The sequence below is a fragment of the Neodiprion fabricii genome, chromosome 2 (assembly GCF_021155785.1).
Source record: "Neodiprion fabricii isolate iyNeoFabr1 chromosome 2, iyNeoFabr1.1, whole genome shotgun sequence".
Classification (NCBI taxonomy): domain Eukaryota; kingdom Metazoa; phylum Arthropoda; class Insecta; order Hymenoptera; family Diprionidae; genus Neodiprion; species Neodiprion fabricii.
The window spans coordinates 10,834,714-10,859,809 of NC_060240.1; the positions used below are offsets into that span (position 1 = coordinate 10,834,714).

The following is a 25,096-nucleotide window of genomic DNA, read 5'->3' on the forward strand; positions in this document are numbered from 1 at the left end:
AAAAATAATTATTATCACCTAGTTTGAATAACTTTAAGAGGTCTAGGAATTTACTCAGAATTGTATTTTCCAAACAATCTTCGGTAAGTTTGGGTAATTTTAAATAAGAATTTTCTGGATATATTTCAATTTATAGGCGGAAAATTAATTTGTCACAGATTTGTGGAATAATCAAACTGATATGCTTGAAAATTTCTGCAAAATTTTCATAATCCTAGTTTTATCGAAAATATCTTTTTACAAATCTCCACGTCCAGACATTTTCAATTGCATATCAGGCAAATCAATATCAAATATTTCATAAGCATGTCTAATTTTTTCGAGTAATCCATTCGAGATTAATTTCATATCACGGTAATGTTGGAAGTTACACAAATACTCTGGAACTCAAATTTTTCAGATTTATGACACAAAATTAAGTTTGGGAAAAAATGTGAGTTTTCTCCTTAAATTTGACTGATTTTCACCTGCAACTCGACTTTGTGAGAATTAGTCAGCTAATTAGAAACTCGAAGATTATGAGATTTTCATTCAAAATTAAAGTTCCGGAAGAATATTGTTTTCAGAACCTCTCTAGAATTTTTCAAACGTACCGAGTTGAATTGTTGCTGAACTTTACCAGCGTCTACTGAACGCACGTGAAGAACGGGCTTCTTGCTCAATGCGTCGAATTTGTTGAAGCTTGATTTCTACGAACACATGAAAAAAACAGTGTTAATTCCATTCGTTCAATGCGAGATGATTTACGCGCATTTTCGAACGCCATGTTTCAATATTACTTATAATACTTGTGCAGGTTGTGATGGATTGATTGTCATGTGACTAGAGTAGCATGGCCGGTTCTGGATACAGATTCCTGCACAGACAATTATCGACACTTCTGAAACGTTTCAAAACAGTTTAGGGCGGAGACTCGGGGGTTGCGTCGGTCAGTACTGACGAAAGAATCTGTTCAAAGTAACCACCTACCACCCCACAATCCAACGTTTTAGAAATGTCGAGAAATGTCGGTAATAGTCGGTAAGTGTCGGTAAGTGTCGGTAAGTGTCGGTAAAAGTCGGTAAATGTCGGTACAAGAATCCGTATCCAGAAACGGCCCTGATACTCAACTCACGTGAACGTTCCCCAATTGTGAGCCTATTTAAATATTTACACGCACGATAAACTGTCATAAGCAGATTGCAGGTGAGGATCATGAATAAAGTGCTTTTTCTTCTTCTTAAATCTTGTTTTGTGCACGTAGTGCTATCGATTTAGGCAGCGAGGGATATGTGAAAAGAACTGATGAGTTGAAACTCTATACTTTCTGGCAATTTTATTACGAGTTGGCTGAATATTGAGTATTTATAGTATTAATGTATTCGTGAGCTACGGTGATGTTCCTGAAAATGTACGAAAGAAATTTTCAAATTACAGACAAAAGTTTTAAGATAGATCTTTCGTTTCGAAGTGCGTCAGAACGAGTGAAAATTTAACGATACGTTCGATTTCACTTTTCGACGACTAATTTTGTTCGGAAAACTATTTTTCGTGAATTCAATTCTACGGATTTTGTTTCTCAACAGTAAATTCAATAACCCACTCCTTGATTAAAATCAATAATATTCATTATACAACAACATCAATGTGATAATAAAATCAGTATCTCAGTCGAATCATAGAAAATATAATGTCTCCTAACCAAAATAAGCATAAAATCGAACGATCTACTGAATTTTTTTAGTCTAAAGCGATTTAAAACTGAAAAATCGACATATGTATAAAAAAAAAATAAAATCTGTGCACCTTAGGAATATATAACGATGTATAAGGGATACAGTGTCTGTGAAAGCATTGCAAAAATTGCATGTGACTGTAAGATTCTTCGATCAGTCTAAAGCGAGACAAGCTTTGCGTGCGTTTCAATGTGCTTCTTTATTTTGCGTGTCTTCATTTCGTGTTCCCTTTTATCTCTGTTTTTTTTATTAGACAAACCCACGAATGACTCGAGATTCGGCCGGATTTTTAATTTCACCCTTAAATTAATCGAACCCAAAAGCAGCACCAGAATTCAACGTCGATCGGGTTTGCCCGAGATTTATAATTCTTACCTGCAGGTTGATGGTCAGTGACCTGTGACCATTGGCAGAGTTCTTCTGAACACTGTTGATTGTTAAATTAGCCAAACTACAGTAGCACGCTCTCTGTCCCGTCCACAGGATAATTCAGTTTTAGTTAAGTTGCATGCACAATCATAGAAAGAAAAATAGCACGGTTTTCAGTGTTAGTATAATGGAACAAAAAAAAAAAAAATAACGAATGAAAAAACATGGAAAACAAAGGGTGGTCATTAGGATATCATTTATTAACATTAGTAGGGATTTTATCAACTGACGATTAAAATTTCTGAATTCGTAAGTAATTTTAAAAACAATTACATACGTCCCAACGAATTGAGAATAGAGATTTTTTTTCATATTACCATTTTGACACGTTTTTCAATCTCAGATATTTTTGACATTCGACAAACAGAAAAGTTACGACAACATGGATTCTTCGAAGATTTGAAAGGAGGCGTCTCGAGTAAAATTTTCAAACCGGTTTTTATCTTATTTCAAATGTTTGGAAGCTGATTGTGATACGATGAAGCGAGTTAGCTACGCGAGTGGGAAAAGTGGACTGGAAGCGGTTTCAAGTCCCGATTTCATGTTGCTTTTGAGGGTGATAAATACTTACGAGTGCTTTGACAGATACGCCGTTGAAGATAATCGCGTCTTTGGCTAGTTCCGTTCGCTCCTTATCAAACAGTCTCAAGTCACCCATCGACTTTGCTTTCTACAATAAGATATACGCCCCAAAAAAAGTAGCAAACCAAACACAAATTAGAGTTTTCTTTTTCAACTTCTTTCTCTTTCAATATTCGAATTCAGGCGACATTCGATCTCTTCGAAAAGGTCATTGATTTAAAACAGTGCAGTTCATAATACTTCAAGCTTTTTTATAATTCGGTCAACGATCAATTTTGAACAAAGTTTATTGAACATAATCTCGGAAATTGGATCCTTAAATCATTTCAAAATTTTTTCAAGTGAACTTTAGTGAAATTCACTGCACTGAGAGAAAACTGTTGACGGATGATGTAGTATTTAATATTACAATCAAATAATAATTTTTTTCTGAAAAAAATTCATAGTAAACTGTACTTAAATGTTCGTTTGACAGGTTTTCGAATCATCGTTAATTTTATAAAATTTAAAAAAAAAACTAAAGTACATTTCAACTCGCAATATCGACTGTAAAAAGGATCGTAAATTCAATACAATTACTTGGTAAAAAATTAATTTACACACAGTTTGTAACGCACTATATATTTTACAGCGCAGTGAGAAATAAAAAGGTTTCCTCAACGCAGTGGCTACACTTTAAAAAAAAAATTTTGAATCTGATTTTAGGTCATTGATCAGAATGGAGAATTCTCAGAAAAAGAAGCACGTCACTTCAAATCAAAATTAATTTTAACCTTCTGGTATAATTTGTACAATAAGCATTTAATTTTTCTTTTATGTTTTCAGATTAGTAAATTGGAAAACGTGCGGTGAGGGATTCAAGTTTGATGATAAATTCGAGTGAAAATGTTTGGACTTGCCAATTACAACGTTATTAATGGCTGGAGGTTATTTGTCAAAAATTATTTGCCTATCGATTTAAGACGTATTTTTGTTTATGTTTTTTAACTGTTCTCGGCTCAATTATAAACCGATTTTATCGATTCATTGTCTGTTTGTTTTTTGTACCTTTATATTTCTGGTATACAGAAATACGGAAGTTAAAATTCTTTCGTGCTTATGATTTTTAAATCAATTTTATACTTTTGAGACGTACTGAACTCTCAAATGATTAATTATTAAGGTTCAAATTTAACAGAGCAATGAATTGATACAAATCTGTACATTTTAGGTCAATCCTCAAAAATCGATTTATCATAATGGCTCGTGTGTCGTAGTTGAATATTTTGTATCACCTCGATTCTTGTAAAAAAATTCATACTCACACCACCAAATAAATTTGAGAAAAATAACATGATCCGTTTTTTCATATCATGTTTCGGAATGAAGAGAGAATTTTTTTTCCTCACAACGATCTAGCAGCTTTATTCCTAAACTATTATAAAACCAAACAAGATATTCAGAATTTCAGTCAACTCAATTATTATTGCTCTGTGTCAAGACTACGTGATTATTTTACAATATTCAGAGTAAATTAACAAATTGTTTTTCAATTGTTTTACATAAATTTACTAGCTACAACAAAGTAAAACAAGATCCAAAGTTCTCAAATTTTTCCTCAATTATATTTTTAAATGCAAATAATATGTCGAAGAGAAATCGAATCGCTTAAAATATTCCATTGCGACGCGACTGCAGCCAAAAAGAAATTATATTCCCTAAAAAAAAAAAAACAAAAAAAAACCTCTTTTCAATTCGACAGAAGCGAAAGAATTCAAAATTCAAGGCACTTTGTCTCAAATTTACCATCAGCCTCAATTTTGGGTAAAAAGTGCGGATAAATGGAGATTCTCAGTGTTTTCTCACCGTTTGAAAGCCTGGATCGTTAGATAGCAGATTTTCTTTGGCCAAAGTAATGACGGAATGCGTCGAACCATTTGGTACACTGTGACGTGTTTGATAAAAACGTCGTCCTTCCAGCGCAGTCATGGCACTCCGCTGATTATCGGTTGTATTGTTATTGTTTCGCGTTGCGGTTATAAATTTTTCAATTTGTTTAATCGGGCGTGAATTAATTGTGTTTGATGTTGTCGTTGTTGTTTTTTTTTTTTTTTTTTATTTTCGAATCGATTTGATTTCATTCACGGAATGTTGACGGATGGATGCGGACATGCAAAAATAAAAATGAACGTACATGCAGAACGTTTTTCTACAAAATATACATACGTAATTGTAATTAGTGTATAAGACTTAATTAATTTACCTACTTTCTCTTAACCGTCGACTTGTGTACTTCAACGATCCACTGATTTAATTTTCAAAATGTATTTATAAGCAAATTCCGAAGCATTTGGATCAGCAGTTTTTTTTTTTTTATTTTTCATCAGTAAAAAACGGATTGAAAAATAGCATCTGCTTCCGTTACTTAAACGTTCGATTATTCTCGTAAGATCGGAACGTGAATTTACGATAGTTTTTCAATTTTTTTTTTTTTTCAACAATTCTGACAAATTGTAATGAGTTGTAGGATTTTTTTTTTTTTTTTTTTTAGACACCTTTCAGTTCTTATTATATGCAGAAAATTAATTTCACCAGTTTGACGGAAAAATCTTTGATGTTATCGAAAGTTTCTATCCAAATGCATGCTATAAATATGTTACAGAAGCTTCTTGAAAGAAAAAAGTAAAAAAATCGAAACAAAAAACAAACAAATACCGGAGATTTCTCAGATTTTTGTACAGATATCGATTATTTCAACGAAAAATTACCTTCTGTATCCTCCAAAGAATGAATGAACAGAAAAATAGCAATGACGTGGTCTCGAGGCAAATTGATTGTAACTACAAGCGATTATAACTTAAATAATGACACTCTAGATATATTGTAAGAGATAATGAATGAATATCGCGGTGTGTGAAGAAATGTTTAATTTTTCGCTGAGAATGTTGTAAAAAAAAAAAAAGAAAAGAAAAGAAAAGGGCAAACGAAGAACGAACAAACCTCATCGCTCTCGGGCATTTCGTGATCCTCTTGGGCAAAGGTATCCACCTCGGCATCGCTCATGTTCGACAGGTCACCAAAGCTTCGGCACTGTTAGTAACAAAAACACAGCGTACAAAACACGTATTATTATATTAATTTGATCAGTATTATTAATATTATTATTTAAGGCTATTAATAGAGCTTTTCGATGTAAATTAATATCATGAGAAATTTATTAACATTGCTCGGATTGTTATTCATTATTAACGATGTATAGTTATTGATAATAATATTATATTGTTGTTATACGGTTAAGTTATAGCATTGTAATTTCGGCTTATAAATAATCACATGTCAAGATAGAAGCGGAGCAATACCTCCATTATGCAAAAGCTGAGTTGTTGTTTGCAAAAAGTAGAAGAAAAATAAAAAACTTGTGTTCGTTTTTCACAATCATCGAAGCATCGAATCAACAGCTGCGTTCAATTTTCATTCATACTGTTATAAGAATACGATTATACAACTGGGTTTTTCACTTCACACATAAATATCATACAAATGATCTGTAAAAAATCGACCCTTAAGTTACACAAGAATTTCATACACATTTATGTAATATATTGGGCAGATCATTTTTCACAGTCTTCTATTCTTCCAGAGCCTTTTTCTTATTGAAAATAGTGAATTGTAAGTTATATAAAAAATTATATAACAAAAAGAAAAGTACATCATATTTCTGAGGAACATCGGAGTCGACTCTTTGCTTGAATCCCAAAATTTTGCCACTGAAATAAAATGTATTCGAAATATTTTTGGAAAATTTGATGGATTCAAACTTTTTGCAACGCATCGCAAGATTTTTGTTGAAATGAAATTTTGACCGATCCACTGCAGATTCACAATAAGGAGCTCAATTGATAGATGATAGAAAATGAGTGAAAAATTTCTACCTTTGATCTGCAACGATAATAATTATCGTCATTTTCCATCTGGCAATAAAAAAATGGAAAAAAAATAACCGCGTCAGTTTCGGGAAACAGTCTGTTAAATATTTACCTCGCAGTCTGTTTGTGTAAATATGCGTTGCACTGTCTACATAAATTTACGATACAGCTATTTATCCGAGAATACGTACCAATTGTTTAATGGATACGCCGGTGGCGATGATTTCCTTAACGCTACTCTTCTCCTGCAGTTCGGTTCTATTCGTCTCTGAGACATAGCTTTGTGTCTGCACATCATGCACAAACAAACAAACACATACGAAGAAATAGTAAACATAAAATCGTGCAATTGACTCTCGCATGCATGTACAGGGCATTCCGCATAAAATGATCGCGACAAAATCGGATTTAAAAAACATCTCTTCACGCAAGACGGTCTTTATTCCAAAGAGTAGAAAACGCGACAATGATTACAATATTGAGACAATTTTCAAAAAATTCCATTTTCAATATCAAAACGAGAATGGGATTCCAATTTTTCGAATATTTCCAGGCAGATGAAAATTTTTAAAATCAACAATTTCTACGTACAAAATTGGTTGTAAGATCGTTTTTCTCACGGGGTGTAATTTTTTTGATAAAAAACAGCTGAACAACTGATTTCCCTTTGTAATTTACGCAATTTTTTTTTTTTTTCCAGATGCAAGGGACCATCAGACGTGAAAAGAAATGAAAATCGAAAAAAAAAAAAAACAGTCCGGACTACATTCTTCGTGATTTGGCACGGAATGCACCATATGTAAATTTATATACGTATGTTTGACCAGGCGCATGTACGCCGATCATTCAACTGGGAAGGCTGCTGATTAATTGACGTTACATTGAGAGGGGACTTCGGGAAGAGAATCTCTAATTGACTTTAATTACCTAGGTTCAATGCTCAATTAAATTTCCTAACTGGCTTTAAATTCTACCCTTACGATTTTTCAGCTTGTGTGTTTGAAAAGCAAAGAGAGACGAAGAGAAAATACCACTGCATTAAATGCTCCGAGGTGAAGAAAAACAAAAAACAAAACAGAAAAAAAATGAGATTTTGTAGAGAAAATGTCGATTGAGAAATGATGATTTTAATTTCAAAATATGTGACAAAATTGAAAGAAATTCAATAAATACAGATAACAATCACGAGTGAAATTATGCAATTATTTTAGACTTTTTACTATAAACAAATATTATAAATTGCTCGAATTTATTCGCATAACTCTCTGTTTTGTTACATGTCCAACAAATTTTTTGAACGCATTTTTATGGAACCTCTTGAAAGACGTGAAAAATCTTCTTTTTTTTTCCACAATTACAAGGCTTTTACGTAAAATGTAAATTATGAGACTCGAGAAGAAAACAAACAATTGAGCGTTATCAAAATGTTTGAATTGAAATATAGGTATATTTACAATTATCAGAGGTTGGGATAATACGATCGTCGATTTAGCATGCCCTGTATTTTCATTCTTTAAAAGGAACAGCCACAATTATTCATTTACATGCAAACGATGCAAGTTTGTTGTTTGCCAATCTCATCCAAAGATACAATTTTGAGGCTCGTTAAGAACCGAGAGAATCTCGCATGCAAGCTGATTAATCGGTGACTGCAATCATTGCTTCAAAGAAAACATTCGGCTTGAAGGTGGGTTAACAATTATGGTAAATGGGGGAACAAATAGCGAGTAAGAAGTACTTAGCTTATCTTAAAAGCATTCCACACTTTTTCCTCTGTTATAACCTTCTGCTTTTTAGTAAAAGATTTTTATTACGTGAAGTTCGTAATTGAAATTGCAGAATCCCAACGTCACGATGTTATTTTAATTTTTTTTTTTTTACCTTCTAGTTCGTTCTTGTTCCTTTATTTTGTCATTTTTTTTTTCTACAGAATTGGTATCGTCACCTTTTTATTACTTTCTTGCATCTTTTTTTCTCTCATCAATTTTTGTCCTAAATAGACGAGGTCTACAATTTTCAACCGGGTGAGACTACTTTTGGAGAAAATCGTGAAAATAAGATCAACGGTTTGAAAAATATCATTTGAAAAGATTAAGAATCATTAAATTTTGACATTAAACAATTAACTACATCAAAAGATTATATTTTCCCAGAATATAAACGGCGACATGTTTCTGAGTAATATTCGTTAATTTGAATGGATGAATTTCAGAGCAAAACCAAAAAAACTCGAACCTGCTGTAAAAATCAGCAATCAAGCCGGCAAATTCTTGAATAATAAGAAAAAAAAAAAAAAAAAAGGTCTTCTTTTACTCCGAGTGGAGAAAAACACAAAATAATAACGAATGAAATGAAAAATACAGAGGTCTTAAACACGTTAATCTCAAGTAATACACACCGTGTTTGAAATGTAGCATTCACGATGCGAAAATCAAACCAAAACAAAAAAAAAAAAAACTCACCAAAGTCTTAACGTTGACATTAGACAGCTCGTCTTCGTCCGCAGGCTGCTCAACCTTTTCCACGTAGTTCGAACTGATTTTTGTACGCATGTTTGAACCGTCTATGTTACCGTTCTAAAAACACACACACTGAGCATGCCGATATATCTAGCTTGGGAAGACTCGGAGGAAGGGTTTATTACGCAATCTAGTATGTACAAGGCGAATTTGTAACGACTGAATCGCTAGCAGTTTAATGCGCATGCGCAACGATTCGAGAGAAATTCTTTGCCAGGTTGACCAACTGTCATAATTTCAGAGGAGAATTCGCTGCGACGTACGTAACCTGAAAAATTTTGACAGCTGTCGGTGCTCAACACAACCACTAACGACAACCACGAAAGTTTTCGAGGTTATGATCGTAACGGTTGGTCACCCTGTCTAACAACTGCTTTCGGATTGTAGCGCATGCGCGTCAAATTTCAGCAGTCGACCGATCATTTGATCATCAGAAACTCACTCCGTATGTGTAACAAGCAAGATTGATAAATAAAAGCGAAATTAAAAAGGAAGTAAAACATTGGAGGAAAATGAGCGGCGAGGCTCAAAAATTGAAAGATTCGCATGAAATTTTTATGACTGACAAACTTTTACGAGACGAGTATTTTTCAGCCAAAATTTGGATCCTAGATTTTGGTTCCGATCGCTTTAAGGATTGTTGTTTTTAAAAAAGCACCGTGCGTCTGAATTTTTTCTTTGCCACCAAAATTTGTCAACGAATCCATAGCGATTCTTGAAGCATAAGAAACAGACGCTGCGATCCGAAACAGTGAACTTATCATCGGCTATCGAATTATGCGACATCCTTGTAATTGAAAATGTTAAGCTAAGTTTTCAATTAAAAAATTAAAAATTATTTTGATCTTAAACCTAGGAAAAATCAAACACGGTATATTTAGGAGAAATTTTCTCGCGATGGTAAAGTTTGTCAAATATCATGCGAATCTCAATGACTAATTTTCAAATTTTTTTTCAAGCAGCTATGAAGCTACGCTTAGATACGTAAAAGCGCTCAAAACGATCCGGCAAACTCACCACCGAGATGTTTTCCTTCTCAGGATCACTCTTCTTGCTTTTCTTGGTCTTCTTTGTTCGCGGCGTGAGGCCAGTTGAAACATCGCTGTTCGCGACACCTTCGATTTTCTTTTTCTTCGTCTTCGTTGTCTTCGTGCTTTTTCCAGAGGTAGTCGAGCTCGTCACGACGGAACTTGTCGTTATCACTTCCTCCCGGCTTTCAATCTGCGAATTCAGATTTCGAAATTACCAAAAACGGTTCTCAAAATATCGATCGATATTTCAAATTTTTCACAAAACAACTCTCGAGACGATGATTCTTATCCAAAGATCACTTCAGCCAACGTTTTAATCTCCATTTTTATTCGATGAAAGTATCGCTGTCACATTCCGACTATATAACGAAATTTTACTGTATCGGATTATATTATTAAGCTCAGAATTTAAAATTGCCTTATCTCGTATCAGTCTCGTGTAATTATTTGCGCAACGGGTAAAAATGCGAAGCGAACGTGAGACAGAGATAAGCTGACACCTGCCAAGTTAAACGGACAACCGACTTTGCAGCAAGAATATCATAAGAGAAATCTGCATCACTTTTCGAATATATATATACATATATATATATATATTTACAATTAATAATCACAATGTTTTCATGTTCTCCGCCCAATGTCAGGTTTCGTTTATCGAAGAGTTTCCTGTATTTTCTATTCTACTGTTTCGGAAAAATTGTAATCTCACATTTTTGATTCTTTCTTTTCTCCAAATTGGTTATTTCGTATTTTAAATGTCATCAAAATCATCGATGCTGGAAGTTTCTTTTTGTGACACGTGAAGAGTAAAAAAATACATCGCGTTTAACGGTCGTTGACATTGATAAATCGATAGGATCTACATGTACTATGAGTACTTTTCGTTATCAGTCCTCAAATAATATCGTAAAATAGTATCGTATATATATATATAAGTATTTCGACACACCACGTGGCCTACAATCTGTCGTGTGTTAAATTTGCAGTCCAAGAATCTAAAATTTTTGCTTAATTATGCTTTGCGATATCAATAAATTGTAGAGAAAAAAAATTGAGTTGATAAAAATGTTCCAGTGGTCGGAAAAACTCCATTCGAATTTCAATTCTGAAACTATTTATTGATTTGAGCGAGTCAAATACAGAAAAAAAAAAACGACAACAACAACAATTAAAGAGATATATACCAATCGACAGCAAAATTTCACCACTGACAATGAGTAAACGATAATCTAAGTGGTATGACAGTTGTTAATTGTCAGGTAAAATGTAGCCTACTTAATCGCTATCTCGTGTAGTGTGTCCGAAACTGTAAGTAATAGCTGTATCTATATTTCATCCATCAATCTAATGCACCCGTAAAAACTACAGAGTGACCCAGAAAAAAAGAACATCGGCCAGATTTGATACCCGAGAGTGAAAAACTTATACGCTTTTCATCGATCTTTAAGATTGTTATTTATTTATTTATTTTTTTTTTCTTTTTTGTTAAAAAGTAGAAGAACCAACCGTTGATTTTGCATTTAATTTCTTGAGACTCATCGCGAAGTAGCCGAACAGAGTTTTTGTTTCGAAATTTTGTTTTAAAAAAATTTTCGATCGGTTTCTTTTTGAGATTCGGGGTAAACCGTTTTGAACTAGAATAAAGTCGGACTAAATTAATTTGACCGATTAAATGCTGTGATTCATTGATGTCGAATGAAAATAATTTCATTAGAGTGTGATTCGATATTTATTGATTTAAATTGACAAGGAAATTACTGATTAGTTACAGGGTGAAAGATTGGAACGGGTTTAACGATAACCATTAAATTACAAGTTATTGCTTTAGAATCACAAGCAAGCTTGTCGCATGTCGGGTTTATATCCGTTTTATTGCTGGTATGCAACGCGGTTTAAACATACAGAAACTATTCACCTTGAAATGCTACAAAATGTGCGTTCTAGCTTGTCCAAGATCTGTTTCGTAACAGTTTTTTTTTCTTTTCATTTATTTTTCTTTTTTTTTTATAAATTGAAACTATCAACAAACGCGTAAAAATAGGATACGATTAACTATTCGATGATTCAGAACTTTGACGAGCTTCCATTCACTTGTGAATTTAATTAAAGAATTCATGATACCCGGAGAATTTTTAATACACTGTACTAAGTTTTTTTTTTTTTTTTTTTTTTTTTTTTTTTAGCAATATACGAACAGCTTATCTAAAGACACGCGTTGAGAATGATTGAACACTGATCCAGTTGGTAAAAGGGTGAGGTATAAATTCGAAACTGTATTATAACGTATTTTGACGATGAAAAGATTGATTCCTTTTATGGAAACATGTGATTTGTGCTGATTACAGATAGAAATTCTTCGAGTTTATTATTGAAGCTATGGTAAATTGGTGGCGATGGAGACTGAAATCAGCTGAGGTCTTTGGGTGATGGATTTTGCATATTTAACGACAGAAATGAAGCAGCCTGTATAAAGTGAACGGCCTTTGGTCAAAACTAGTTTAAGGATGTGTCGGGCGTACGGCAAAGTGAAAGAGTTCATCAGGCAGGAAATATATTGTGATGAGATCACGAGTGTAAATTGAAACTCAAGTTAACTGACCGTGACGTGAGGTTTGTTGAAAAAAATCTCTTCTCAGTGTGAAACGAACGAGGGATCCTAAACCGAGAGTTCAGTTATTATCATAAGTTTGCAATCATTAGAAAGCGTTGGACAGAGAATATTAATCATCTGTAGTTTAAAGAAACCCGCAAATAAATCGAGTTCAGATAACTCTTGTCATAAAACTATCTCCTAGTTTCCTACTAAATACAGTACAGAGTGCGATATGTACAAATTTATTGATAACTGAGCTTTTGGAAGGTTAAATCTCAAAAAAAAAAAATTGCAGAAAATTTCTTTACGAACAAAATGAGCGAAAAATATTCATGTAAATTGGATCAAACTTACGTTCCAATGTGATTAATGCAAATGTTATGAAATTATCGACAACCTTGGAAATATTTTAATTTCTACATCAGCAATAAGAGAATCGGAGATAGTTCTTACGAATACAATAAATTTCATAGATCTTGTTCGCTAATTTTTTTCGTTCAATTCTCCTCAAATAACTCACCTGGAAAGACCGAAACGTCACCGGTGCAAATCCTACAAAACGATTAAAAATAAAACTGTATAACCGTAATGGCGATCAACGGCAACTGCACGAGCATAACATCCTGAATCTGTTGCACAATTCGTTACAAAGTCTTCGCTTTCACCAACATTACAGTCAAGAGACTCGAGTCAAAAATAGAAAGAAATAAAAAAAAAAAAAAAAGTCACAGCATTTTGCAATAACGAGTCAAATCATTCCGTATAACTGGTATTAGCGTATAACAATATACGCGTAACCGACTCAGCGATATTTTTCCCGTGAAAACCGAATCCGATTAAAAACAATTATGTTTGTTTAATTATTCAAAAAATCAGCAATTCGTCGACCGTCGCAATCAGCTACAACTCGCGACGTTACACGTTGTACAACGGAACGGAAACTAGGGGAAAACTTGTCGTTTTTAATTTTTATTTATTAATTTATTTCGTTTTTTTTAATTTCAATCAACTTACATCCGTATACACCGCTCGTGCCGCGTTTTTGACCGGGAATCGCCGAGTGCAACGTGTTACCTGGACCCGATTTACACTGAACTCGCGAGACTCGACGCGGAGAGACCGAGAAGCGGAAAGGGAAGGGGCCGGAGGGGGGGGGGGGAGGGAGGGGGTCCGTGGCCCCCGTTGTTCCACGTCACGAGTCACCCGACCGATTAAAACTGTGCCGAACCTGCGCGTCTAGCGGTGCGCCGATAATGCCGCGCCCTGATTGGTCCTCTTTTCGTCTTTCACTCGTTCGTTGACGTTTTGTTGTATTTTTTTTTTTTTTTTTTGTTTCCGTTGCTCTGTTCAACAAGGCCCAACTAGCGAGCATCGCTCGGACTACTAGCTGTTTTTGTTTTTTTTTTTGTACACTATGGTACAATGTAATATACAATCTTGATTTTCGGTTTTTACGATTTTCTCGAGATTTACTGTCTGTGTGTTGAATAAATTGTCAGGCGTACGGAATGGGGGTGAAATATTCCGAGGAAACGAATGCCGTTGCTTGTTTTGTAGAATTATTATCATGTTGCGAGAAAAGGGCGAATTTTAAAGGAGGCAAAAAAATAAAAATTCAATTTCTGAAACGTACGTTCAGGATGTGCGAACGTCGTAGAAAAGGTTTGTCTTTACTCTGGTAAAGGTATTTCGAATCAATGGTTTTATTTTAACGTGAACGGGTTTTGTTTGGGCATCTGGGTGATGCAACGTAATTGTATCTAAATTCAACTTAACTCGCGTGTTAAAGGTGAGGTTGGGCAAAAAAGAAACCCGATACAGAGCGCACCTCAGGAATGAGAACGTAAAAACTATTTGATTGATTGAACCGTTACGTACAATGGAATTTTTTTTATTTTTGATAATTTTGATAATTTTGATAATATTCAACGATAACAATTTTTACCAGGTACAACGGATACTTGTCTTAATAATTTTACTATGTTGCAGGTTAAGTTATACCGTTCGGCCTTGTTATTATTATTTAGGACTCCAATGGGAACCGAGGTCCTTGATTGGTTTATTGCTGACGATGCAAAAACGGAGTGTATCGTAGATTTATCATGCCGCAATTCAAAAGCATAGCTACGAAAAAAAAAAAGAAAGTTGTAAAAAAAATGTCTCTGACTTTGGAGCATGTTTCATCACTCGAGTAAATCGTTTCTATAGAATTTTTAAACAAATTCTTGCAGACGGCTGCTTGACGATCAAGTTAGGATAAATAATTAGCATTTAAAAATCAGTCGATTTTCGCATTTTCGCTACACATGCGAATTTTGATCGCGAAACTTTGGTACAAAGGTCGAATCTTGAATTTTCAGGACTTATACGTTCCAGCTTCTGAATCAAAAATTCTTGTAAGAGGAAAAACCATTCGAAAACGTACGTCTTTATCAAGTTTAGATTGTCAAACAGTGTGGGCTGCAGCCCTGCAGCGTCGGATCGTTGGAGAAAGTGAGAAACGAGCACAGACCAAAATTGTCCAGATCTCACAATCGCAATGCGTGGGCGTAAGTGACGGAATGATATTTAAAAATCGGGTGAATGATTTGTTTCATGAATGCCGAGGGCCGAATTAAAACTCAGAAATGTTATAAAATGATCCAGTATCGATTGTCTGGAAATTTTTATGCTTACTTGAAATAATTGCAACAAAATCGGACAGGAAAGTTTGGTCGATGATTTCGTTTTTTGGTATCTATTTCAAAGCAACGGCCGTTGGTTCGCATTACCGATACTCTGTATATTCACCAGATTGCTTTAACATCGCGAATAGAGTCAATCGATTGCTTACGAAATCGTCGAAGACCGTTCAATATTATTGTGCTGCGCTAATGGATTCGCGTTTCGAATTTCATATTCTTGTTTAAACATACGGTAATTTGACGACCGTTTTCACTCGTCGTTAGCAAAGACGTTGAACGTATCACTTTTGTGGAAGACTGCGAGGAAATTTGAGGACAAAACCATTAACAGAAAAATGAAAAATTTGTTATTTTTATAAAGCAATGACAGTGAATTGATAATATCATTCTTGGCTGAAACTATAAACAACGTTGAAAGAAAATTTGGTTTATAAAAATTATACGTGATCATAGGTGAAATTTCAGCTTATAAAAAGTGCATATATTTTTATAAAACTTGTTTTCTTTCACTTCTTTTCCCTTAAATGGCCCAAGTTTCGAAAGTTGTCGATACTGTGACGTTCGCTCGTCCGTTTGCACTAATTTTCACGTCATTGGAACAGATACTTAATGTCTACACCTGTTTGTGATGAGCATAAAAATTGTTGGTCAAAAAACATAGAAAAATTGTACCGAAAATTCGATAAGCATGATTGTTGAAAATGCTTTAACGATCGTGGAGAAAAATATTCCTAAATGGATCGTAAAAAAAAAAATGAGAGAAGTTACATTTTTTTCACAACCAAACGCACAATATTTGGAAAATAATACTTTTCAAAAAAATTTATTTGCGTAAAGAACTCAATTTTTGTACACAATATAGGCATGAATCAACATTTGAAACAATGATATTTCGTGTGGAATTTTCAATACGAAAATTTTGCGAACAAATTGAAAACACGTGCAGAGAATTCGTTGAATTTTAGGAGTAAATACAGAATTCAAAGAGGATCGAAACAAGAAGATTCGTTTCCGTTAATTTCAGGGTTGCAAATTTTTTAATGAAAAAGTAATGCATTAACCATTGCTTTTTCAATTCATAATGGAAATAATTTCCATTACAACATTAAATTTAATGATGTAGTTGAAATAATTTCCATTAAAACATTGAATTTAATGTTTTAATGAAGACACTAATGCAATTAAAAACGTAATGCATTATTTGCAACCCTGGTTAATTTAAAAAATTGCAGAAGAAATTACCGAAGATCATCGAAACAACTCCAGCCTTCGACTAATTTCCCTGAAAATTTTGTCTACTATTTCTCGGATAATTTTGCATACTTTTTCAGTCAACATTTACACGAGGACATAAAATTGCGCTGAAACAATATTACAGAGACCCTATGAAACGTGACATAATCCAAAGATGCGAGTTTGAATTGAGTAACGAAACATAGAATCCGAAATCAGTAAAACACCGTGTTCATTTCTAAATATCGATAGCTGCGTTAACGTAACGAATTTCGACAACGGATCGGAATCCTAGATCCTTAAAGACGAAAACAACGACATGAGAAAACCACAAGTGATATGGGATGAGCAATTAGTATTAACAAATAAAAACAACGACACTTACATGAACATCACACTTGTTAGAGACATCGCTTATTTCGTCATCAGGAGTAGCTAAGGGAGCAAGCTGCCGAAGGTCAACCTGAGCGTTCAAACCGTCTGGAAGGTTAGTGAGAGCGAGGTTAGATCCAACGGAATCGACTTGAGCGCCCTCTTCCGGTTTCGGGGCTTCAGTCGCCTGTTCGACCGTCGTCCAGGACTCGAATTCCTGTTCACCATGATCAGGAGCCTCGCTGAAGCAATTCTCAGCGTATTTGCTCTCGGTAAACACACGGGGCGATTCATTGTCCGAAGGGGTCTTTTCCGTCGCCTGGATAACCTCGACTGTGGCGTCATTCGTCTTAGTTGGTAGATCCTGAACGACCTCTGTGACGGTGAAAACCGGCATCGTCTCACCTTCGAAGACATCGTGATCGTCGACGTTCCGACCGTGATCCCGGGTCTCGTGCTCCTCCATTTCCCGCAGGACCTTTCGTTCGAACTCCAGAAAGTCACGAGTGCTCGATATCTCGAAGGACTCGGACCTCTCCACGTTCAGATCCGACGACTTCGATATTATCTCCTGTACCAGCTCTTCGGCGGCAGCCTTCACCGCGTTTCTCATCGCCTCTTCAGGATCCTCGAGTGTATCAACCCCGTCACCAACCTCCTGAAGGGTTTCCTGCTCCGACGAAACTTCCTCCGTTATCAAATCGGTCTGAGAGTCCTTAACGGGTACGATCAAGTCGGGATCCATGACTGTCCTCGTGTTTCCTGGATAACAAGCGAGAAGATCAACGGTGACGTTCTGATCCCGGGACGCTACGGAATCCGCGTCTGATCCGAGCTGCGGTAAACTCTCGTCGAAGTTGTCCGAGAACTGACCAATCTGCATCGTGTCCCCGGACGATTCCGGATTCGACCAAGTGTCGAGTAGCTCGTTGGTCCTCGAGGACGAGTCCTTGGACTCTGTGTTTAGGCGACAGAATTCCTCGGTCCTCTGCGAGTCGGCTCGTTCTTCTTTCTCAGCTTCATCCACGATCGTTGGAATCAACTGCCCGACCTCGAGCTCCCGGTGATCATCTCCATCCACCTCTTGGTGGAGGTTGTCTTGTGTCACTGTGGCGTTTGACTGTCCGGTCACGTCTGCGACAGTCGTTTCTTCGGCGTTTACCGATTGGCCGATATCCGTTCCAGCGGTTTCTTTGTTCGTTCGGGCTTCGCTCACCTCCGCGAACTCAAAGTCCGGCGGGAAATTTCCGTTTTCACTGACTACCCCGGCCTCGGTAAGGTTGTGATGATTCATCTCGGCGATTATGAACTCCGAGTTTACGTCCCGAGGACTCGCCCTCGGCTCAAGGACTATCTTCGTTATCTCCGGCTGACCACCTTCCATGTAATCTGTCGCCTCGAACGCTGCGTCCTCACCGGTTCCCACCATTTCCGTCGTCGAGGATATTCTCAAGGCCAGTTCGCTCTCTATAAGCTCCTGCAAGCTCTTGTCGTCCACGCTGATCTCGTTCTTAGCGCACCCGTTGTTCGCAAGGATTAACTCTTCCTCCGACAGTGTGATTAGTTGGTTGTTACTGCGGGGTGTTATGCAGGTTTCTAAGTCTAGCAAACCGTTGTTAGAGCTAACACCGCACGCTTCACTCGTTTTGTTACTACTTACTACATTTATCGACTTCTTTGACGCCACCTCCGCCATTTCTTGCTTATTTTACTTTTATCCTTCCGCTTTTTCTCCCTTCGATATCTGAAACACAAGTAATTTTCAGTTAGGGCTCATCGGTCTAGAACTGTTTTCAGTATTTTTAATCAAGAAATTGCGTCAGTCCTTTCGACTCGTACTTAATTAACGACAGTTCGTCACCTGGATTTGTCGAATAGTTCAGATCAATCGAATTCGATCGATTTACACCTCTGTCTTTCGATTTTATTTAACATAGAAAAAACACGACAACTGGAAGAATTTATTTTGACAACAAAATCCGGATTGAACCATTCGTTGGTTAAATTCGACTAAAAATTCGAAATAATTCCCAGAAAGTCTTTTCAATATCGCGGCCAGAAACTGTCAAGACTTGGGAAAATCCCATGGGTTGAATCGGAAGAAAGTGCAGGTCGAGTTCACGGAGACCGGTTAAATCTGATGCCCGGACGTTTTTCAATATCGGCTGCGGAATCTCTCCGAAGTTTTAAATCACAGAAGATATTGGCATGCTTGCACTCTGAGAGCTTCTGAGATAGATGGATATTTCATCCACTGACGCATCAGCGCCACGGAAATGTCGGAAAAGTCGAGAAAAGTGTTCGAAGATGGGAGAAAAGTAAAGCGAGTGATAAAAGTCTAGACGGCGGAGAGCGAGAGAGGTTTTATTTTCATAAATGGCGAATTCTCTGACCGAGAAAAAAAAATTCATCAGATTCAAGGAAATGACACGCAACTTAAATTAAATTCCTTAGCTTTCGTGAAATCCGACAATTTCAACTAAAAATTCGACCTCGGAGTCTCGTTTTTTTTCTGACTACGGTATTACGATTAATTTATTTACAGAATCTATAGAAATTAACGAATATTGATAACTTTCAACGAAATGTTTCGAGGAACGCCTTTATATTCTTTGTTACAGATCCGCGGCCATTGTCGAGATATTTCGATTATCACAGACTGTAAATATTGTTTCTGCCTATCTCCACAGGTTAACAAAGCCCGGAAGGCGGTGTGGATTGATCACCGGAAACACGGAGACTTATCCTTAGAAATCAAACATTCGATGCGAGAAAGTTTGACGAGATTGATGGAATTCTTAGATTATACAATCTTGAATTAAAGCGGATTCGGTATCGAGGTAAAAACAAAATACAACTATTCTTTTTACTTTTTATCGATATCTAAAAAATTTTATGATATTCAACGATTTCAAAACTGCTGAATTGTAACTAAATTAATTTCATAGCTATTGATACGTCGATAACTTAACAACGCTTGATGATTTCTGTCAATACGATCTTTAAATTCGTTCGAGAAAAGGGAAAAAATATTCCGTTAACGAGCTTCGTGCAATAATATGAGAAAAAAAAAAAAAAAAAATACAAATTATTACCGACTTGCGAGAAATATTTTTACCGATTCCCAATTCGATACAAACAAAGTTAACAAATCATGCAAAATTTCATACAGATCCGTGAAAAAACAATGTAAAAAACGTCGAATGAACAACTTTATCCATAAATCAAGGTTCAACGCAAGGTTATCGCACCTTTGTATCGAATTAATTACAACACGATTTTAACTGTAAGAATCATTAGCCACGCCGATATTTTCTCAACGACTTTGAATCCAGTTTTACGTCGCGTTATGTGTCCCGCCAGATAATCATAGACCGTTTTATTTTCGTTGCAGTTTTGCAATCAGCGCACGGAGTGCGAGTATTTGCATATGTATAGGAGATTCTGCGAGAAGCGGGAAATTTTTTCGCGAGTAGAAATTTTTACGACTCAGCAGAATATGTAAAGTTTGAAAAAGATCCGAAGTTGAATTTTCAGTTAGCTTTGAAACGAGCTATTATTAACCGAAATCGGCCTTGATAAAATGTGCTCGATGTAATTTAACCGCTGTCAGATTATCAATCACTCCACTATTGGACTAAAAATTTATACGGTTTCTAATTTTCATCGCTACCGAGGAAAAGAAGTTTTCCAAAACAGCTCAAGAGAACCTAATTAATTCACTTACGGTCAACAAACTTCCGTTTTTTATTTTTTAACCGTATCGTACGGATGAATCATCGTTAAAATTTCGATACCGCAAGTTTTTTCTTACTCTCTCATCGAGTAAAAATTTTGCAAACTTTGAAACGAACTTTTCAACATTCAGCGTATCGATATCGATACTTTTTCTTTCGTATCGATTTCGAGGCTGAAATGTAGCGCCTTAAAGCTCGATCCGCACACGTCGATTAATTAAAATCGCGACGAGTGGCAGTTTTCAGTTCTGATCTGTAAATAAGGAGCGAACGGAATGCAATTTGCGATTGCATCAACGAGACTAAACGGCAGTGACATATTTTCCGCAAAAGGATTTCAGATCTATATTAGACTCCGTATAATAGCGCCTACCTAGATGCATCGCTCTTATACCATTCAATTACACGCCTTCGGCTTATATCATCAACGTGCGTGACTTCGACTCGTCGTTTTCTCGGTACTTCGCTCCGATTACGGCTGATATCGCTCTAATATCTTCTCGACAGATGACTAACCGTTTATACAGGAATAAACTACAACCGCAGCAGCGACGCGATTGACATTTTTTTTTTTTTTTAAAACAATTCAATCAAAATTTCTGACAAATTAGATCAATTTCTGGCTATTATATATTTATATTTTAGAAAAAAAAACGTCTTGTTTCATTGAATATATTATTTCACAAATATGTCCAGAATTTTTGAACTGAATGTTAAAAGAATTCGATTCATCTGTTTTTTTTTTTTTTTTTAATATTTCAAATTATTCGTTCAGAAATGCATTCTAGTTTTTCACAAGAGGCTTTGAACCTAACCTAAGGATAAACAGTCAGAAAGATGTGAATTCGAACTTTTTTGATTTTCAATACTGAAAAAAGATGCGAATACTTTCCACAATGATTTTTATCAACAATTTTTTCGATAATTTTCAGGCGTAAACAGAACGATTGAAACTTTCCTAGAAATAATACAGAATTTTTTTACCAACTGTATTAAAATACGAAATATCTGTGTTGATTTTTTTTTTCATAAAATTCTTACCGACTTTAAATTTGTAAATCTACGAAATCACGCAGAGACTTTGTTCAATAAAATTGCCTGAAACTTCGTAAAGAATTTTCCGACATTTCTACGGATTTCTGGTAAAATTTACTGTTACATCGAGAAGTTAAAAATGTCTTCGAACCTTCGAATTCACTGTACAATGAGGCAGGAATCGTGCTTATTTGAAAGTGTCTTGATGGGAATGAAGATATATTTTAAGTGGAACATTCAATTACCGTAACATGTTTTTTTTTTCTACATCTTCTCTTTTTAATTAATAGCTTTGACATAAGTATGCCTGTGTCAATGACTGGCTTCCAGCCACGAGAAAAGAAAGCACGTTATGGAAAGGAGGAGGCGTCGAATGGACTACGGAGCCGGAATATTCCGGATTGGTGAGTAAAAAAGTACTCGAATGCAACGGAGAAATTGTGAACGTTCCGACTCATCGTTTAGGAACGACGAGTCGTGACGTCACCGACAGTCATGGACAACATACGCTCGACCATTGACTTCATTTTTTTTTCAAAAGACATTACAGAAATTATTTCATATTTTTTAAGTCAAACTTTTGAAAAACGATGCTCTATTTTCGAGTAAACGTAGGTTGAAAAAAAAAAAAAGAAAGAAGAAGAACCGTAGGTGAAAAAATTGGAGACGAAAAAATTGATTGAAGTTTGTTTGTTTGTTTTTTTTTTTTCCTGTGTATGGATTTTTCGCATTTCGACCAAGTTCGCATCACGATTTTCGCGAAACCAAAAACCACTTGTTTGTAAAATTCGTAGGAGATTTGATGAAAATTTGCTACTTTTTTTTTTTTTTTTCTTGTCAAGAAATAGTTTCTTTCGTCACGCTTACGGGTAAACTAACAAGAAGTGACGCTTACTCGGTCGGTAAGGACCGACTGACCAAAGGAGTCTATTTAGGAATGTCATTTTTGAGTTTAACGTCTGGTCTGGCATACATGCGAACACGTGGTTCGTATTCGAAAACAATGGACCGCATTATGTGCCGGAGAGCATGGTGTCTGCTCGAAAGGAATGCGGGATGGTGCTTACGCAGCCCGTATTTTCTGCCCAAGCACCATCGTTCATCGATCCGTAAGCCACCGAAGTGCTTTTTAGCTTTCCATAAGATTAAGACTTCCTACGGTGAAAGAAGAAACTATTAAACCATTAATTTGTGCACTGAGAAAAATTTCATTTGTTACAGTAACTGGAAAAATTCAGTAAAGCAGGTATTGTTAAAAAAAAAAAAAAAAAAAAAAAACACTGTTTGAATATTGTTGGAATTACGAAAAACCATTTTGCGCTATTGCGGATCCTTTTTTGGTTATTGCAACGCAAAATCAGTTTCTGAAGTTTAAAAATGAAGGTAAAAAATGAAAATAGTTAAGGACTGAGCGGTAACCGTAAATAAAAATTTCTTTCAGTGTGCCGATAAGTCGATCATTATTATTGCTTGTTATATATTTCTAGTGTAAACACTTCGATGAAGCAGATTGTTTTTTAAAGTCTGATCAATCGGTGATAAAACATGGTCTCTTTAAATTTCAATTTCATCAAGTTCAAAAAGCATACTTATTGCAATGTCGCGACAGGTTTTTGGAAACGAAATCCTTTTTTTTTTTCGACACCGTGAGTTGCACGAAAAAGTATGAGCCGTAGTAAAAAATTCCAGTATCGTGAGAAATTTGATTTTGGTTAATTCTAGTCTGCAAAGAAGGCTAAAGGAACTTCGAATCAATGAAAAATTTATCAAAGATTTAAAAACTGCGAGGGCACCGAACGGATAAAGGGAAAAAATTTATTTAAACAGATGTTGCAAAAAAAAAAAAAAACATTCCGAATATCGCGAATGAAACAGCAATCGCAGTTGTATCAAAACAAATTTAGACTACGGTAAAAAGTCGATCTAAAAAAAAAAAAAAAAGAAGTGTCGGGATTTTTTACAAACTTAAAATCTTGACCTATCAATCGGTTTCTCAGTTCTTTGGAAAAAATTTTCCACCCATTCTGATAATTTTTTTTCGTCAACTTTACAACGATATCTTGATTGTCGCGGAGATTTTCTTTATTACATCGCAGGGGAGGTTTTTGAAAACGCGACTAAATCAAACAAGAAGAACCTAATTACCGAAAAACAAGAAAAAAAAAAAAATAATTCATATCGATCACCCTTCAGCATGTAAAAGCTTAAAAATACACGAGGAGCAGAACGAAGTGAGCTTTTTTCACGAGTACGATAAAAAAGAAAAAAGTTTTTCTCATACAGATGGCGTTCTCTTGAATCCAGCGGTGGGGTATCAGTGTTGCCAACACCCCGGCACCCCACGACGGGGCTAACGACTTGTGAAGAAACTGTAATAAAGTTGAGCCCCAAAGTATTATACACAGAAACTCGAGGAGACAACCAAGTTATTACTCATATTAGCCGTTCAGCTTACAGACGCAACACGTGACGAAGCGACGCCGAGCTCGGCGTAAAACAGCATCTGAACAAACCTCTGCAGGCGATATAACTCACGACCCACACCGTATGTATGGGCAATTCCGTGCCAACGTCGCAATGTATTGACATCAACGTTACAAACATTCGTTGAAATTTTTACGGATGATAAGAAATCTTGAGATTTTCATTTTTTTTTTCTGTTCTATGGTGTAACCGATATTAAACACCATTTTTTTTTTTTTTTTTTTTTTTAACTGTATTCCGAAAATTTTGGACGTTTGAAAAATCATTATATCATTTCATTACGACGTTCGTTAATTATTATGTTATGTACAAGTTTCAAAAATTCCGAGAAAAATTCCAGAATTCTTCGATTCTCCATAGCAGACGTTCCCCGTTCAAATTGAGGAAAATAATCTATTCTCTTGTCTACTTTTATCGATAGTTTTGCCGAGAAACCGTACGTTGACCTTCAAATTTACCTCGAAGTTTGTTGAAAATTTTCGTAACGATCAAAAGTGCATTTTCGCAGGACGAACGAATACTTTTTCAAACTGCTGAAAAATACGACGAAGGAAAACGGTGTATTATTCTGTCATAGGAAGATAACAAAAAAATAAATAAATAAATAAAAATATTGAATTCTTTCAACTGTAACTACATGTGTGAAAAGAAGTTACGGATTCAGATTAACTTCTAATTTTCACAAGATGTGCAAAATTTTTTCTATGCAAACCTGAAATTTTTCAAGCCAATCTGCCGAACTGCTTTGACCCGTTACTGTAAATCCAATTGAGGATG

General features: G+C 35.5%; 1 protein-coding gene across 19 annotated transcripts in view; it reads right to left on the reverse strand.

The window, feature by feature from the left end:
• The window catches only part of LOC124174678 (probable GPI-anchored adhesin-like protein PGA55), a 116,854-nt gene that overhangs the window by 34,899 nt on the left and 56,859 nt on the right, over positions 1 to 25,096 (reverse strand). For 5 of the 19 annotated variants that reach the window (XM_046554035.1, XM_046554028.1, XM_046554027.1 and 2 more), the window contains exons 3-11: positions 17,077 to 18,807; positions 10,168 to 10,371; positions 9,094 to 9,207; positions 6,823 to 6,918; positions 5,706 to 5,795; positions 4,572 to 4,703; positions 2,716 to 2,814; positions 2,091 to 2,183; positions 594 to 689 (exon numbers count right to left, since the gene is read on the reverse strand). In XM_046554035.1, the coding sequence (XP_046409991.1) occupies positions 594 to 689; positions 2,091 to 2,183; positions 2,716 to 2,814; positions 4,572 to 4,703; positions 5,706 to 5,795; positions 6,823 to 6,918; positions 9,094 to 9,207; positions 10,168 to 10,371; positions 17,077 to 18,759 (2,607 nt within the window). In that variant the 5' untranslated portion in view covers positions 18,760 to 18,807. The remainder of the gene's footprint in view (positions 1 to 593; positions 690 to 2,090; positions 2,184 to 2,715; positions 2,815 to 4,571; positions 4,704 to 5,705; positions 5,796 to 6,822; positions 6,919 to 9,093; positions 9,208 to 10,167; positions 10,372 to 17,076; positions 18,808 to 25,096) is intronic. The other 14 variants (XM_046554029.1, XM_046554032.1, XM_046554031.1 and 11 more) reach the window with 14 other exon arrangements.